At 38.5% G+C, this 17,803-nt stretch overlaps 1 protein-coding gene across 1 annotated transcript; it reads left to right on the top strand.

The window, feature by feature from the left end:
- The first annotated feature begins 5,658 nt into the window (after positions 1 to 5,658).
- Positions 5,659 to 13,160, top strand: LOC139720610 (beta-1,4-galactosyltransferase 7-like). The gene is made up of 6 exons (XM_071631966.1): positions 5,659 to 5,802; positions 6,702 to 7,132; positions 9,865 to 10,096; positions 10,436 to 10,519; positions 11,698 to 11,805; positions 12,473 to 13,160. The coding sequence occupies exons 1-6, from the start codon at positions 5,797 to 5,799 to the stop codon at positions 12,632 to 12,634; spliced, it is 1,023 nt and encodes a 340-aa protein (XP_071488067.1). The 5' UTR covers positions 5,659 to 5,796; the 3' UTR covers positions 12,635 to 13,160.
- The last annotated feature ends 4,643 nt before the right edge of the window (positions 13,161 to 17,803 follow it).

Below are 17,803 nucleotides of genomic sequence, written 5' to 3'. Positions count from 1 at the left end.
GCCGAGACGCACGGAGATGAACGAAGCTGCAGCGATTGTCCTGCCGCGGCGTGTGGCGGGGTCTGCCGTGATGAGGACAAACAGTCTGTCTTCGGGAGAGATGCCTTCCTCTCGACCGATGACAAAAAGCTCTCAGATTCCGAGTCTGTACAGAGGAGGGACTTGATGTCGAGCGGTGATACTTTACTGTCGGCGAAGAACGGCTGGGTCGAGATCATGTTGTGTGACACGAGTCTTGTTACTGGTGGCGGCACGCATTGCATTGTTGGTGGCGTCTGCCCGTAGTAGGCGATGGCCGGTTCGTTGGGCTGAACATCGGATGAATGGACGCCACAAGTCATTGGAGTTTGTGCTGATAGCAGGTCTTCAAGTTGCATACTATCTCACACTGACTGGCGCTGATGACTTGTCGCGACTGAGGGGGGAGTAAACACGGATAAGCACAAGGGTGTTATGGCTCATTCGGTCAATGAACAGCTAAGACATCGCAGCACAGAAAACTAAATATTTGCCAGCCCTACACCTGACGACAAATCACGAACTCGGTCAAGGGATTTACACTTTCGCAGTATGTCTAAATTGTTTGTTATGCTAAGATAGTAGATAAGGAAGGAGAACTCGCGGCTTTCTCCGCGCCGACCGGAGTGGCAGGGCGAGGAATGCTGGTCATGTCAAATGGGTTCCGCCTTGTCGCCGGCTGATTCAATGTTACTAATCAGTAATCCCTTTTCGCGAGGGGAAATCCTTTCTATTGTCACACAGTGCGAGCACCAGCTTTCTGGAATGAATGAAAGTGGCCAAAGAGCGCTTTTACCACATTTCGGCCAAGATACTGAATAAAGAAGTGAGCACATCACTCATTACCATGATGTTAAACAACCGGCATAAACCCCATTCACATTCCAATGGCAACTGCGCTCCTCCATAAAATCGGCAACAAGCGAGAGGGGAACAGGAGTCCCTTTTGTTTTTCAAACCCTTTTACCCCCCCCCCCCCTCCTTATCACTATCCCCCTTTCTCCCCATTGTACCCCCCCCCCCCCCGGCTTCGTTCATGAAATTTCAGTTACGTTTTGAGCAAAGGGTGGCATCATCTCATGTTCGCAAAAATAATTAGAAATATATTCATTAAAAATAAATAGTATGTAAATTTAAGCTGTTACATGTGACAAAAATATGACAGAGCTTGGTCCCTCCCATCATGCTGGCCTGTCCATAACCATAGTATGGGATTTAATGTAAGAGTGCGCTTTATCTAATAAGATATTCCCTTTTCCTTTTTCCTGACTTTGATATGTTTAGAAAGTCAGAAAACTACATGACATATATCGTGAAAATTAACTGGAACAAGAAGGAAAAAAAAGGAAAAACCGGCATGTTCATACTCCCGAATTCAATTACCTTGTATATTCGGTGTCAGTATATAGGTTAATCGTTCAGGCTGCTGTGCCGTATACTAAGTGCTAGTCAGATTAGCTAAGACCTGGTATTTCAAAAATTTTATCGTCGTCCTAAAAGCAACGTAACAACGGTAACCAGATTCTTTTCAGTAGGTGTATGCTTCAGGAGAGAAACACACGTTACCTTATTGTCCTGAAGAATTCACGTGTCATCATTCTCATGTGCAATATCTCATTTTCTGAAATGTCTATAAAACAATTTACAATTAGGTTTGGTGCAGGGCCTGATTGAAAAGAATTCATTATTGCCTGTACAACATTGGTCAATTCATGTATATCTATAGTCATCTAAATACATAAACGTTCATTAGACATATACATTGTATTTACGCAGAATGGCTTCTAGATAAATGGATCACCGTCACACTCACCCTTATAAATCAGTCATTGAGATGACAGTAAGTACATGATATTGACGAAATGTGACTGCATATTCGTAGTCGGTATATAATTATCATCATAGTCAGCATATCATTAAAGAACAGAATAGAAAATGAAAAAGATATCTTTTTTTTATAAACATTTTAGCATTTTCAGAGACTTGGATAGTAATAAAGGTTTCGTTTCATTCTCAATCGGAAGGATACTTCGTGTATAGCTAAATGGACAATAGTTTGCAAACTAAGTGGAGAAGGTCATTATTGTTACGATGCGAAGGGGGTACCTAAGTCTTGCAAGCCATTGAACCTGAGGCGTGAAACGCGTCGGGCCGTGTCGTGACGTCACGCACAGGGGGATCAGCTGCGCATTGAATACCATCAATAGTGCAAACGATGTAGCTTTATTATTCGAAGATTCGGGCGTCGACGTAATCCGCTGCATTTATTGAAGTCTCCAGGCGTCTACTATACACCAAACAAATGGCATCCTGTGTAGGAGGCGTTTCGTTTTTCTTCTGTTTTTTCCCCTTCTTCCTTAGAATGTATTTCTCATACAGGGCTTAAACCGATTAAAGGAGAATTACCCAAGATAGACGAGGAAATTCGCGGAAAACCGTGGAATAAACCATAAAACGCAACCAGAGCCAGTGTGTTACTCATAGAGATATAACCATAACACGACTGGGGGAGCAAGTGACATGCCGTTGGGGCAGATGTATGAAGCATTGTTTCCATGTGAAAGTTGGTTGTTGTTGTTGTTGTTGTTTGTTTTTTGTACAAGTTCCATCTATTGCGAGATTATACACCATAAATGATTTGAACTAGTTTATCGAGCTTGTCCAGCATTGTTTTATCTTTTTTCTCCCTCTCTCTCTTACCAGCACAATGTCCGACTCCTGACCCTGATAGGAAAGAGAATACAATCAAACGAATAGTAAAGTGAAGTTTCTTTAAAATCAAACAATATGAAACGAAGATAATTGTGGAACTATAAATTTTTACACTTTTTGTAAAGAAAGTGACATTATCCGTATAGTTCGTATGGTCACATTACGTTAATGAGATAAGTTGAAGATGTCATGACCTTACACAAGTGTGACGTCAGTTCAAGCAGCAGAAATCACACCAATCATATCAAAATGTTGTAGAGTAACCACTCTGCTACGAAGATCTTGTAAACGGGGATTCGTAATCATTATCTGATTGACCAGTTAAGATCTAAATCAATATTTGTTTTCCTGATTCTTCTATACGAGAAGACTTAGTGATTCTCACTTAAAGGGGAAATCCAGTACAAATATAAGTTAGTCTGATAAGAAAGAGTAAAATATTACGAGTTCAACGGTACAATTTTGATCGAAAGCGTATGAAAAATAAGGAAGTTATGACATTTTGAAGTTTCACTATTTTTGGGGAAACAGTTCTTGAACAGTCAATATGAATATGCAAATGGCAAAGTGAGCATGGCATTCCTTCACAACTTACCGTATAGTTTGTACATAAATTTCTGAAATTTCCAGTTTTTCAATCAAACCCAATTACGCCCGAGGCTCAAATCCTCGTATATCTAACTGATCACTATTCTGAAGTTATTCAACCAGGAATAGCATCATGTTTCAGACTCCAATGACAGCGGAAACATTGAATTTTCGTCATCTATTTTAATACACGATCAATGGAAAATTGTGAGGGTATGACATGGTTAGCTCACTCATTTGCATATTCATATCCACTGTACAAGAACTGTTTTGCAGAAATTAGCAAAACTTCAAAATGTCATAACTTTCTCATTTCATCCGATTTTAGTCAAATTTTTACCGTTGAACTCGTAAGATTTTACTCTCTTTTATCAGACTAACTTTTGGACTGGATTTCCTATTTAATGAATTATTCTAGGTTTGATGTTTCATCATGAGCATGTGGATATTCTGTGAAAAAAAAGAAGGATTAAAATTAATTATAGTTTATAAGAAAGTTTGCATTAAGTGTATCAAGGAGTAATTGCTCGTCTCTACCACGTTCGATCTGGACTCAATGGTCAGCAAATATTATGAAGCCAAATCCTACCTCTGTCACTGGAATTAGGCATACACCACAGTTGATTAATCACCGGGTATAAATTCGCACCTCGCCTCTTGTCTCCCGATTCACAACTTTAATCCGAAGATTAATCCAATCCTGTCATGGTGGGGCAGATCAATACAGCGACTTGGCTCGACATATACTCGATCAGTAAGATTAGCTGTTCGAATTATTGTTTGATTTTCTCAGGTCCCGGTACTATGTTGACTTGTGATCAACTCGTCGTTCTCCGTCCAGTTTGCTTTTCTCAGGGAGATTTCCACAGAGCCTGGCTTAAAAGGTCTCAACATGTATAATAATGTTCCTCAACAGCTAGACGTAAATCAGTGTATAGGCCTACATCATTAAGATAAGATACGTAGGAGTGACTCCATACACCCCCCCCCCCAAAAAAAAAAAAAACACAAAACAAAACAAAACAAAACAAAACAAAACTACAGCAGGTACATAAATCAAACTATTTCATTGCTGCCACATATCGTATCATGTCCCGATCAATAAATTTTTTCATCCATTCTTGAATGTATGCGATCCTTTTTGTGTCTATTTTTATTTTGTAAACTCCTGCTCATGCATATTACGAATATTATGAAAATGTAAGTAAAATGAATGTAAAAATGATGCAGTGCCCCTATTCAATTTTACGGGAACTTGAGAAATGGCTGTTGTAGTCACGTGATTTATGACGTTCTCCGTCTAGTTTGCTTTTTTTTCAGCTATATTTCCCCATGCCTGTTTCTGTGGCGGATCCAGAGGGGCGTGCCCTCTCTTTATTTTTTGTTAAAGCAAAAGAAATAAAAAGAAAAATTGGGGGAGCGTGCACCCCCTTAATTTTGTAAAGGCGCCTTCTCTTTACGGAATTCCTGGATCCCCCTCCCTGTGTTTTAAGGTCTCATTATTAGCGGTAATGAACATCAGTTTATTATTTAAAAAAAAAAAAAAAGAAATATAGCAGAAAGAAAGAAAAAGAAAATATATTTTTCTTCCAAAATCCAAAATGAAATGCTTGGCCATGGCCAAGAAACACACTACAAAAAGAGCGGTGTTAGATTTAACACCACACCATAGAGCTGCATTTTATAAATACAGGGCCACATCCACAGATGTACTAGAAAGCATGCTATGTGGGGGTTGAAAAGTATTCATTTGGCACTTCGTGGTGTTTGACACTATGCTGGTAATATTTTTGACACTGCGCTGGTGTTAATTCAACAATGACTCTACATGGTGTTGATTTGATGTTGCTGGTGTTAATGTCAAATGACTATAACACTCATCCAGTTCCAATAGGTGTTACTGTGGTGTAAATGTGTTCATAACTTCTTTTTTTTTCAAAAATGAAATACTTCATCGGAAAGTTCTTGCTCGTCTTGTTGAAGTTCAAAATCAACAAGAAGAACAGTAACTTATTACCTATCTTAATGGGGTTTATATTTTGAAGTGACACCCGGAGGTGTTAATTTAATACCCCCCAAAAAAAATGAGCACCGGGAATTTAACACCAGCTCGGTGTTTCATATTTAACACCCGACTTTTTGCAGTGCAGGTGTTCAGCACTGCGAAACCTCGCGGTCAAGGCATGTAGGCATACATGGACCTCGGTAAAGACTGACGCAGTGACGGTTTCCACAACTGCAATTGGCGCTTGCATGCGCTCACCGTTAACACCGAAGAGAGATGATCGACCGTGTGTATGTGTACGTGGCCACTTCCAACACACACACACCACATCTCGATCAACGACACATCTCCTGCAGCGTGTAGCGGCTGGTGAAAGATGAGAGAGACCGACTTATAGTGATGTGAAGTCTCCGTTTGTCGTCGCACGGTCTGTGCAAGGAGATATCATACCAACCTTTTTCGAATATGTATTTATGCAGGTAAGGGTTAGACTACTCATCGAATGACCGAATGGTGACTGATATGGTTTACTAAAACATTGCCAATATTTTGTGAAGCAGAAATCATTGAAAAATCGTAAGTCCCATGAATGTATTTTTGTGTATGTTCTTGAATGTAACTGATCTGTTTTGTCAGCCTGATCATATCAGATATGTGATGTAAATTTACGGGGATTCGATCGATAGTGTACAATGAAATTTCTCTGTGCAAAGTTATGAATGATCGGATGATCCATGTCAAACTGTATCTATCAACCCTCACTCTGCTCTGCTACTCTACAGTACATGTAGTCACACTTACTGTTGATGTAGTGTGACTTTTTAGCATGTATGCTGTACACTGTCACTGGCACTGTGCAGTGCCAGCCTGCTGCCCCCAGTGAGTGGTATTTACTGCTACCACAGTAAATTTAAATTTACTACTACCAGTGTGGCAATGATTGGTACATTTTGGTAGTAGTGTCACTGCACTCTCTGACCTGGGTGAGCTCTCTTCTAGTTTTCTTCTAGTTTACTTCTACGTACTAGTAGAGAGGTTCTAACTCTTTGTGGCTCAGTTTGTAAGAAACCTGCCCAGTAGTAGTAGTCATACATACTGATCTCCTTTTAGTTTTTCTTTGCTTTCCATGTTCTTTTTCCCCCCAACATTACCCTACCCCAACAAATACCACCTTTTTTTCTTCAGTAAATTTAGAACTTGATTAAGAATAAGTTCACAAACAAAGTAGTACAGTATAATCACTTAATGCTTTTGTTTACAAGGACTAGATTTACATTGAAATTCGTTTGTACCCTAGTGATTGCATGTCTGCAGGTGTATACACTTTGTAGAGCTCTATGTATATCTTATAATTCTCATGAATTATTTCATTCTGTAGGCTCTAGGCAGCTGTGATGTCTCCATGGCTCTCAGGCGTTTCTCTGTGATACGAGTCTTGTGCCTCATGGTCATCTCGTCTTTCTTCGTCTCCATCTACCTCGCCATGCACCGGGGCTGCAACTGTGCCGACATCGACGAGATGGCAGTAAGAATCCAGGACCTCCAAATCAAGCTCAGGGAGAGTGACCGCCAGTTGGCGCAAAGCAGGAAGGCCAGAGAGCAAGCGGAAAGGAGAGGGAGAACTAATGGTGACGATGATGCTTACGATGACGACGACGAGTCTTTGGGACCACACAAATTGGCAGTTGTGGTGCCGTTCAGGGAACGTTTTGAGGAATTGATGGAATTTGTGCCTTACATGCACAAATTTTTGAACATGCAGCGAGTGCGACACAACATCTACATTGTGAATCAGATGGATAACCTGAGGTAAATTTCTGTCAAACTCAAAATTTTAAGCAACAGTTCTACAGCAGTCTTGTTTTGAACTAGTACAGGGGAAACTCGGTATAACGAACACTGCTATAACGAGATATTGGTTATAACGAGGAAATTTTTTCGGTCCCAAATTTCCTTCCACACAAGTCTATGTAAAATGCTACTCTTATAGCGAGATCGGCTATAACGAAATAACTGCTATAACAAGATAAATTTTGTGACTTCCAAACAAAGAAAAACATAGTAAATCAAACCTGCTATAGCGAGGTAAAGCAAAATGCCTTCGGTAAAGTTTAACTTCGCCTGTGCTATCATCTTCCGAGATTGTAAAGCTTGATTCGCCAAAAACTGTCTTGTACACACATAATCATTTTCTTCAGTGCACTCCAGCTAGCACTGCATGTTGTACGTGTGAAGTGTGTGTGTGCACGCACACTGATACATGCAGAAAATGTGGTGGGACAGCCATATGTATACATGACATCATCATGACGTTTAGCAGGTGTGAGGCAATCTGATGATGTGATTGGCCTTCTACTTAGGGAATTCCCCGTCTTCACACACATTTACACGCAGTCATAATGTACATACAGAATGTATCACATACACACACAGCATTGTGCAGACCATATTCAAGCTTTCCACACAACACACACCCATACGATAACCACATACCATTCCGCAAATGATCTTGATACAATCGCAAGCTATATAAATTTACAAATTCAAACATCTACAATTAATAAGAAACACATTCTTGATATTGGATTTCCTTGGCGAAAAACATCTTCTTACCCATAAAGGTGAGTAATTCCCTCACACACAATATCAAGTTATCAGTATTGATTGAAATATGATGGGTAGTCCCACATGTGCAAATTAATGTCTTTATTTTATGCCTTCTTTTATGCCTACTGATATAAAAAGATATCGGCTATAACGAGGAAAATGACTCGGTCCCGACCATCTCGTTATATCGAGTTTCCACTGTATTGTATTGTACACCTATCTCTCTTCAAAACAGTTGTCTCTGTGCTGCTCACTTTCGTGCGGCTGGGTATCTGTTAATACCTGTGTATGAGCAGTTGCAGGACCCATTGACTCTTAGAAGCTCCCCTTAATAAATAAAATCACATTGCTATCAATGTCAGCTGTGGAAGTAATATCATGATCATAATACAGGGGAAACTCGGTATAACGAACACTGCTATAACGAGATATCGGTTATTACGAGGAAATTTTCCCGGTCCCAAATTTGCTTCCACACAAGTCTATGTAAAATGCTACTCTTATAGCGAGATCGGCTATAACGAAATAACTGCTATAACGAGATAAATTTTGTGATTTCCAAACAAAGAAAAACATAGCCAATTAAACCTGTTATAGCGAGGTAAAGCAAAATGTCTTCGGGTAAAGCTTTACTTCGCCTGTGCTATCACATGTTCCGAGATTGTAAAGCTCGATGAGCCAAAAACTGTCTTGTACACAAATTTTCTTCAGTTCACTCTACAGCTAGCACCGCATGTTGTACTTGTATACATGTGTGTGTGTGCGCACAATGATACATGCAGAAAATGTGGTGGGACGGCCGTATACATGACATCATCATGACGTTTAGCAAGTGTGAGGCAATCTGATGCTGTGATTGGCTTTCTACGTAGGGAATTCCCCATCTTCACACACGCGCGCAGTCATAATGTACATACAGAATGTGTCACACACAGCATTGTGCAGACCATTCCCCAATTCAAGCTTTCCACACACAACACACACCCATACCATAACCACATACCAATCCACAGACGATCTTCACACAATCGCAAGCTATCTAGATTTACGAATTCAAACATCTACAATTAATAAGAAAAACATTCTTGATATCGGATTTCATTGACGAAAAAACATCTTCTTACCCATAAAGGTGAGTAATTACCTCACACACATTACCAAGTTATCAGTATTGATTCAAAGATGATGGGTAGTCCCACATACATGTGCAAATTAATGTCTTTATGCTTTCTTTTATGCCTACTGATATAACGAGATATCGGCTATAACGAGGAAAACGACTCGGTCCCGACCATCTCGTTATATCGAGTTTCCACTGTATCAAGTTGGAAAACCCTATGCAACAATAGATTTTCAGATGTTGTTAAAGTTTATGTGGGATCACTATGTGTGAAGACCTGTGGAAAGATCTAAGAAGCAGCACAGCTTTTTTGGTGATGCCATTTTCATACTGCTTGTCCATGGCTTTAGGCATGAGTTATAGCGATGATATTGCTTTAGTTGAGCTGACAAAGAGTTGCAGAGACCAGGGGATTATGATCATTCAGTTTTGGTGAAGATCTCTTGTCAAAATGAAAGAACAAGACTTTATCTGAGAATCAAAACACACAAAGAATACCACAGTTTTTATTCCCCGAGTCCTCTTCTCTCTTTACATGCACTTTATATGACATCTCATAGTGTTTGAATCAAGTGGAAAAGGCGCTCTAAAATATAGACTATTATTATTATTATATTATTATCATTATTATTATTATTATTATTATTATTATTATTATTATTATTATTATTATTATTATTATCATTATTATTATTATTATTATTATTATTATTGCTTTTACAAAAGTGATACAGAAATAATACAGTTTGCCTGCAACACATTTATTCCTGATTATAAGTGAAGGGCCCAAACTCTCATCCCTTTTCTGCCCAAGATTCAACCGTGCCTCCTTGATCAACATCGGCTTCCTTTTGAGCAAGACAGATTGCGACTACATGGTCATGCACGACGTTGACCTGTTGCCGAGGAACAAGGATCTGAGCTACAGCTACGAGAGGGTGATGCGGGGACCGCACCACATCGCGGCACCGGAGATCCATCCTCGATACCACTACAAAACTTTTATTGGTGGTATCCTCATGCTGAAAAGGGAGCACTATGCTGAGGTAGGTGGGCACACCCCACAAGATGCATCTTACTGGTATCTGTACTTTAGACGAAAATAAGACCTGTACTAGCAAGACATTGGATAGCAGAACTGTAGGCCCATGTACACCATAGTCTTTACGAATGATCAGTTGTTGTAGTTCCAAGGTTAGATTATCAATTCTTGTTAATTAAAAGTTATGACTGATCAAAAAAATCCTAGAAGTTTCAGATTATAGAGAATAATGAATGTCAGCTTCTGACTAAATTTGGAGGATAATTATGATGAATTACTCCCTCATAGTACTTAGATGTTTAATCTGAACTCATGATTTTTTTCCCCCATTGATCATATTTAGGTCAATGGGATGTCAAACAAGTTTTGGGGTTGGGGACGCGAGGATGATGAATTCTATCACCGCCTCACAAAGGCAAATTTACAGGTAAGTACAACAGATAACGATTCATTGGGTAACCTCATTATGTTTCATGTTATCAGTTAACACATATGATCACTTCAGTGGCAAGACCTTGAATCTCAAATTTTGGTGAAAATCTTTTTAAAATTTTCTTTTTGATTAATTGTCAGATAATCAATTAAGTGATACAGTTGACTCCTGTAACAACAAAGTCCTCGGATCTGGCAGTTTCCTTTCGTTTATAGAAATTTTGTTATAACCAAATAAATAAATGAACATAGAGCAGATAATTATTAATGTTGGGGCCTGAATTATTACTTTGTTTTAACCTGAATTTCATATAACCTTGTTCGTTATAACAGCAATAACTTCCAAATCCTGGCTGTTTTACCCTAAAAAATAAAGCCACCATTACATGTTGTTTTTTTCGCTGTTCTCAACATTTGACATTTTTGAGATGCAAGGTTTTGTTGCCCCATCGCATTAGTAATGTCAAAGTGTAATTGGGCAATTTATGAAAGTTATCAATATGGAATGAGTTTGAATATTGAGGATATCAACAATTTTGATCCCTCTTTTTGTCAAAATGTACTGCAGTGAAACATGCATGATGACATTGTTCAGAGATTTCTTCTGTACCAATATGTCTTCAGGTGGATATTTTTGTAGCCTACATTAGAAAAAAACAAAACATGTGCAAAGTACAAATTTGTCTCATAGATGTGATATGCATAGGTGTGGACTCCTCACAGCTAAAGATAATTCTACTAGGTCATTTGTGATCCAAAACTAAATCATATGAATGACTGACTCATGTTATGATCAAATAGGATTGCATGTTGGCAGTTAACCTCATCTCACAATGCACTTCATAATGGCCTGTTGTTGCTGATTTCTATCATCATACAAGGTTTTAGATCCACAATATTATGAAATGATAAGCCCTTGATTCAAATGGAGACGTAATCTAACTGCACCAAGAGCACCGTCAACAACAAAATCTTATCTTGCCAATCCCCAATGTGAAAATTATGTTCGATGTATTTCTGCTTTGAATCAAACACAAAGTGTCATGGAATACTGCATCTGAAAAAAGGGAGAAAAATGCTAATGTGCACAATTACATAACAGATTTAACGGCTGTGCCACTTTATTTCACTAACCATTCAACAACTGAATACTGGCTTTTCTGTCAATCGCAGATCAGTAAACCCGAAGGTATTACTACCGGTCCGGAGGATACATTCTACCACATACATGACGGCAAGAAGAGGAAGAGGGATATGACAAGATTACATAACCAGAAACAGGTCAGTGTACTTATTTACTAACAGTTACCAGTCCCTTCCTGTGACTGTGCACTCAGCCGTGATTTTAACAATTAAAGTGGAAGGCCACTTCGTATATTCAAGTTAAATTCAATGAAGTAAAATCAAATAGAGAGAATTGTGTAATTTTCATTAAAATTGGACATCCAGTACTAATTGTATGTATTAATGTATACTCTGCATGTACAGTGGATTACCATTATAATGAAGTGCTTGGGACCGACAGTTTCTTTCGTTAAATCGAAATTTCGTTATAACCGAACAAACAAACAATAGAAATACATAGAGCGGATAATGTTGCGGCCTGGATTTTTACTTCGTCATAACCGGAATTTCGTTATAACCGTGTGTCGTTATAACGAAAGTGCACTGTATAATGAATGTCTAACTGTTCAATACAGTTGTATCACTGCATATCTGTGGTATTGTGAAGTAAATGATGTGAACATTTCCGTATTGATGTTATTTTTTTATTTTGTGCAACTTCTCCTTACTGTTTTTTTTTTCCCCCTTTGGCCAGATATGTTAGCTTGTGTTGTCAATTTTTGACTGATGCAAAAATCAGTCACTGACGAATGTTGCCACATGTTTGGTCAATGTAATACAAAGTGCTGTGATTCCCTCTGTTGCTATTATCTGATGTTAACAGGAGCAATTCAAGAAAGATTCTGAGACAGGCGTGGAAACGATAGACTATAAATTGCTGAGCCGGCAAACTCTGCGCATAGAGGGGGCGCTGTGCACAGTCCTCCACGTTTCTCTCAAGTGCGACAAGGAAGTCACCCCGTGGTGTGAATACGAAGCCAGCTAGCACCAGCTTTGAGCGATGACAAAATGCAACCTGTACAATTATCAATACATTGTGTATAGTACCAGGTATTTACAATCATCAGTATTATGATGGGGGTATGGTGTACCTTGCATGAGTCGGCCTTAGCCCATCCAGTTCCAGGGTAATTTTGCCACAGGCATTACCGTCTTGTAATTGTTAAATTAATCAATTCATAATAATTAATTAATTAAATCATTAACTTCTTCTCATCGTTAAATTGGCACCTCTGGATTACATTGCATATCCTATTGGATAAAGATTAGACAGGGCTTGTTGAAGGACCAGTTCACCTTCACTTTTGAGTGGATCGACTGAATGCAGCAATATTAGTAGAACACATCAGTGAAAGTGTGATGAAAATCGGACAATCCGTTCAAGAGTTATGAATTTTTCAAGTTTCAGTGCTGCCATCACTGGATAAACTACATTTTGTTACCTGAAATCCAGTGAGCATATATTTTGTTTGCTCTGTTTGGGAAGCCTTATCATTTGTTAAAATGGTTTGAATAGAATTTGAATAATGTTAGTGAAGTGGTCAATTACATATATATGTTGATTTCTTTTCCCTTTGTACTGCTCAAGATGATATCTAGCACATTATGTTCTCACTCTTTACAAAGGGAGTCACTTTTTTTCATGTTGTGGTTATGCTTGTGTAGGCAAGTAGAGTACTATGTAAATTACATTGTTGTTACTTTAGAGAGGTTCAGATAGACCCCAAAAAACTGCCTAGATGATAATAAGATATATACATGTATACCAGTCAACTTTTGTATCGTGTAGTTATGCATAGTTTTTGTTAGTGGTTTGGGTCTTTTTTTTGGGGGGGGGGGAGGGGGTGGAGGGGAGGATGTTTTACATTTAAACAGTTTTGAGTAAATACTCCAGGGACTGTTTTTATACCCCCGCCAAACGAAGTTTGAAGGGGGTATATAGGAATCAGCGGACGGTCGGTCGGTCGGGCGGTCGGGCGGTCGGGCGGTCGGGCGGTCGGGCGGTCGGGCGGTCGGTCCGTTGCAAATCTTGCGTCGCGAACTACTTCCTCAGTTTTCAACCGATTCCCATAAAACTTGGCACAGATGTGTGCCTTGGGTTGTAGATGTGCAAGACGTATTTTTTGACAGTACCCAAAAGTACGTTGCCATGGTAACGGCATATTATGGGCAAAAATGGGTACAAATCTTGCGTCGCGAACTCCTCCCACAGTTTTTGATCAATTTTTATGAAATTAGGTACAGATGTTCATCTGAATATGTTAATGTGCAAGACACATACTTCCGCAGTGGCAAAAAGTGCGTTGCCATGGTAACAGCATGTTATTGGTAAAATATAGGGCAAAATGCTTCATGGCAAAACTGCTTCATCAGTGTTCTTCCAATTCTCATGGAATTCATATTGAATGTTTGTCTTAGGATATAGGTCAGCATGACACATTTCTTGACAGTGACAAAAAGTATGTTGCCATGGTAACAGCTCACATATTATGAGCGAAAATGATGGAAAATTTTGTGTTGCAAACTTCTTCCTCAGTTTTTGCCCAATTTCCATGAAACTTGGTACAGATGTGTGCCTTTGGTTGTAGATGTGCAAGACACATTTTTTGACAGTACCCGAAAGTACGTTGCCATGGTAACGGCATATTAATGGCAGAAGATCAAGGAAAGATCTTGCGGATTTAACTACTTCCTCAGTTTTTTGACCAAAGCTTATGAAATGTGACACACACCTTGATCTTGGTGGGAAGATGTGGAAGACATATTTTTCGGACGTGTCAGAAGCTGCGTTGCCATGGTAACGGCATATAAATGGCAGAAGATCAAGGAAAGATCTTGCGGATTGAACTACTTCCTCTGTATTCGACTGAAGCTCATGAAATGTGGCACACACATTGGTCTTGGTGGGAAGATGTGCAAGACATATTTTTTGGACATGTCGGAAGCTGCGTTGCCATGGTAACGGCATATTAATGGTGGAAGATCAAGGAAAGATCTTGTGGATAGAACTACTCCCTCAGTTTTTGACAAAAGCTTATGAAATGTGGCACACACAATAGTCTTGGTGGGAAGATGTGCAAAACATATTTTTCGGACGTGTCGGAAGCTGCGTTGCCATGGTAACGGCATTTAAATGGCAGAAGATCAAGGAAAGATCATTCCTTGGGTAAGACTGTCGTCACGGGGCGGGGGTATTAATCACCTTAAGTGATATTTTATTTTATTTCAGTCAAACTCAAGACAAGTTGGCATTAGCCAACTCTCATGGTCTCTACATCTCATTAAATAATGTCATTCATCTCAGTATATGTCACATTAAATGTTATTCCCTTCTTAGGGATGTATGTGATAATGCCAACAATTTGTTTATACCTCTGGAAAGATGTAAGTTATGTTACATCTCATGTAGCACACACAAGGAGGTTTACCTCAAATCTTCCTCCATTGTAGAGTAACAAAATTTGAAGAAAAAAATCATATGTGTATATCAACATATTTGAATATTTATATTGTTAGCTATTTGTACGAAATTGCACAAATAATTTACGCTGGGTCAACACCAGCCAAAATGAAATCTTGGTAGTTTAGTGATAGCATTGGGTGATGCCTTATCATGTACAGGATACTATTCCTTCTTGACTGATGTGGTGGTGAAACCACTGGGTATATTGTGATGATTAGTGCTATGTGTTAGAGAGCCTAGCTCTGCCTTGCTGCATTTTAGCATCTCAATTTTTTTTTTATATGCCGGTCACACGCAATATTCCTCCATCCTTTCCTCTCAGCATCTGAATTAATTGTCCGATGTGCTTGTATATCATATATGCCAACAATGGATCTCTCTTGCCATCTGTGATGCCACAGACCAGTGGAATATGGAACTCATTTGTTGTTTCATTGTAGCAGTTGTGGTACATGTACAATTAACTTACTTAAATTATACCTATTGACTTTATGGTAATTATCCCTATGATTATATTTAACCTTTTTCCCCCTTGTTTTTTTTTTTCCTAGACATTCCAAAAGACATGTAGATTTATAAACGTAATAACAATCATGTCATAGTAGATGAAATTAGACAGATGATAAGAATATCATGATGGTATGTTAGATGCCATGATTCTTTTTTAACCATGTGAGTATAGTAACCTTAATACTTTACCGCGTTATATCCCAGGCATTGCTAATATGAAGAGGTTAGGTGAATGTACTACATAATATGGTGCGTACATACACCACGTGCACCTGTAAGGACACACCCAGACATCTGTGCAGTGTACCACATAAAATTTGATACACTGTACTCTGTGCGCACGCCACCTCAACAGTATGGATGGGAGTCCAGTGATATGCACCAATCCTCCAATCCTGGATAACATGTGCAGATTTGTTAGTACACAGCGTTGCAACAGTCATATAATGGGATTATAGGTATTCCATCACCTGTTGTATAACCCGTTACCATATGAAGCTTAAACTTTATTCCAAGCTTCAACTGGAGTGTTTTTGAGATACTCAGACTCTTCACAAAGAAAAAAAAAATAGATTAATTAATAAATGGGGGCATCAGGGTGCACCGGTTAATGTTTGCAAGGTTTGAATAAGATATATTATTTTCTCTATTCATGAATATTTCGTGTAGAATGTACACTTATTTATTTTCTGCTCCAAGCAGAAATGTTCTCTAAATCAAACAATATTTGTATTTGTGCGTGCGAGAAGAAAATAAAATGCAGTTCTGAACAATTGAAATGCTTTTATCCTGATTTAGAATAAATACATGTACAGCGGTATCTTTGTTGTTCAAGATTGCATTAAATGCATTTCTTCTTACAGATTGAATCGGGATTTACAGTAATAATGGAACCGTAAGGTTTTCTCATGAAGAAATAAAATGTACAAGTATCGTTAAAAAGGATAAAACGCAACGTTGCAAATTGCTGCAAAATTTCCGTCTAGAGAGGGCGGTATATGGAATTGTATCAACATCACACTGAAAATGTCTTGCTTTTGCCCATGCAGAGACTTGCACTTTGTAAATGTTTGTTCTGCTACGTATTATCATCTAAGTGACCGGCCTTTCGTTATAACAGAGCAAATTTCTTGTGATTTCTTTGTCAATAGTGCTAGGAAATAACTTAATGACCAAAATTGTTGGTATTTCCACTGTGATGTTATAGGCGGGAGTACACTGTTTCCAGGGGTGGATCCAGGAATTCTGTGAAGGAGGGGGGGGGGGGGGGGGGGGGGCAACTAATATTTCTGGTGCCACTTCCGGGTTTCATTTTCATTTTTTTTTTCCTCTGGATCCGCCACCAGTTTCAAAACTTAGTTATAGGCCGAACAGTAAAATATATACATGTACAAAGATATGTAGATTATGATTTTTGGGACCTGAAATACTTCGCTGTTTCGAAAATTTCGTTGTAACCGTGTTCATTATAACGGCAGTGCACTGAATATTATATATATATATATATATACATAAATAAATAAATATATATATATATATATATATATACATATATATATATATATATATATATATATATAATATATATATATATGTGTGTGTGTATATTATATCAGGTATTCATTTATCTATAATACATTGAACATGCGAGTTCATGTGGGTGTATGTGTAGCGTGTAAGTTTAAATCATGTCATATATATATATATATATATATATATATATATATATGTGGGTGAATCTATGCATCTAGATGAAATATGACTGTGACGTCAGATTGGTGTAGCTGATGTCCTCCTCGGCAAAGCACTCCATCTGGCAGGCTATGCACGTTTCGACGGCAAACTTTGTCCGGATGCAGTTTCACACATTACAGAGGTCTAAACACGTTATTTTGGAAAATTGCCCCAGGTTTTTTATTGCCAATAGGAATTACCTAAACTACGGGGTTGTAAAAGATAGATTCCACAATGTCGCAAACTACTGTTATTTCTTATTTCCATATATTTAACCTGGGAGTGTGGACTTAGGGCGAGATTGATGGGAGGTAAAGCAGCCCCCCAATTTTTTTTTTTTTTTTTTTTTGATGACAATGATTATGGTACCTTTGGTACTTGTTTTAATTTCTTTTTTATACTCACCAACAATAAAGTAATTAAAAAAATGAATAAGCATTTTTCTTT

Source organism: Diadema antillarum, unplaced genomic scaffold (assembly GCF_040938485.1).
Source record: "Diadema antillarum isolate AM-2024a unplaced genomic scaffold, OU_Dant_1.0 scf00000131, whole genome shotgun sequence".
NCBI classification, from domain to species: Eukaryota; Metazoa; Echinodermata; class Echinoidea; order Diadematoida; family Diadematidae; genus Diadema; species Diadema antillarum.
Note: the sequence above shows the minus strand (reverse complement) of the source record. Positions and strands in the feature narration are given on the sequence as shown.

Excerpts from the sequence above, each read along its gene's own strand:
- LOC139720610 (XM_071631966.1), top strand. Across the intron at positions 10,520-11,697 it reads TCACAAAGGCAAATTTACAG|ATCAGTAAACCCGAAGGTAT; the intron begins GTAAGTACAACA and ends TGTCAATCGCAG. Across the intron at positions 11,806-12,472 it reads GATTACATAACCAGAAACAG|GAGCAATTCAAGAAAGATTC; the intron begins GTCAGTGTACTT and ends TGATGTTAACAG.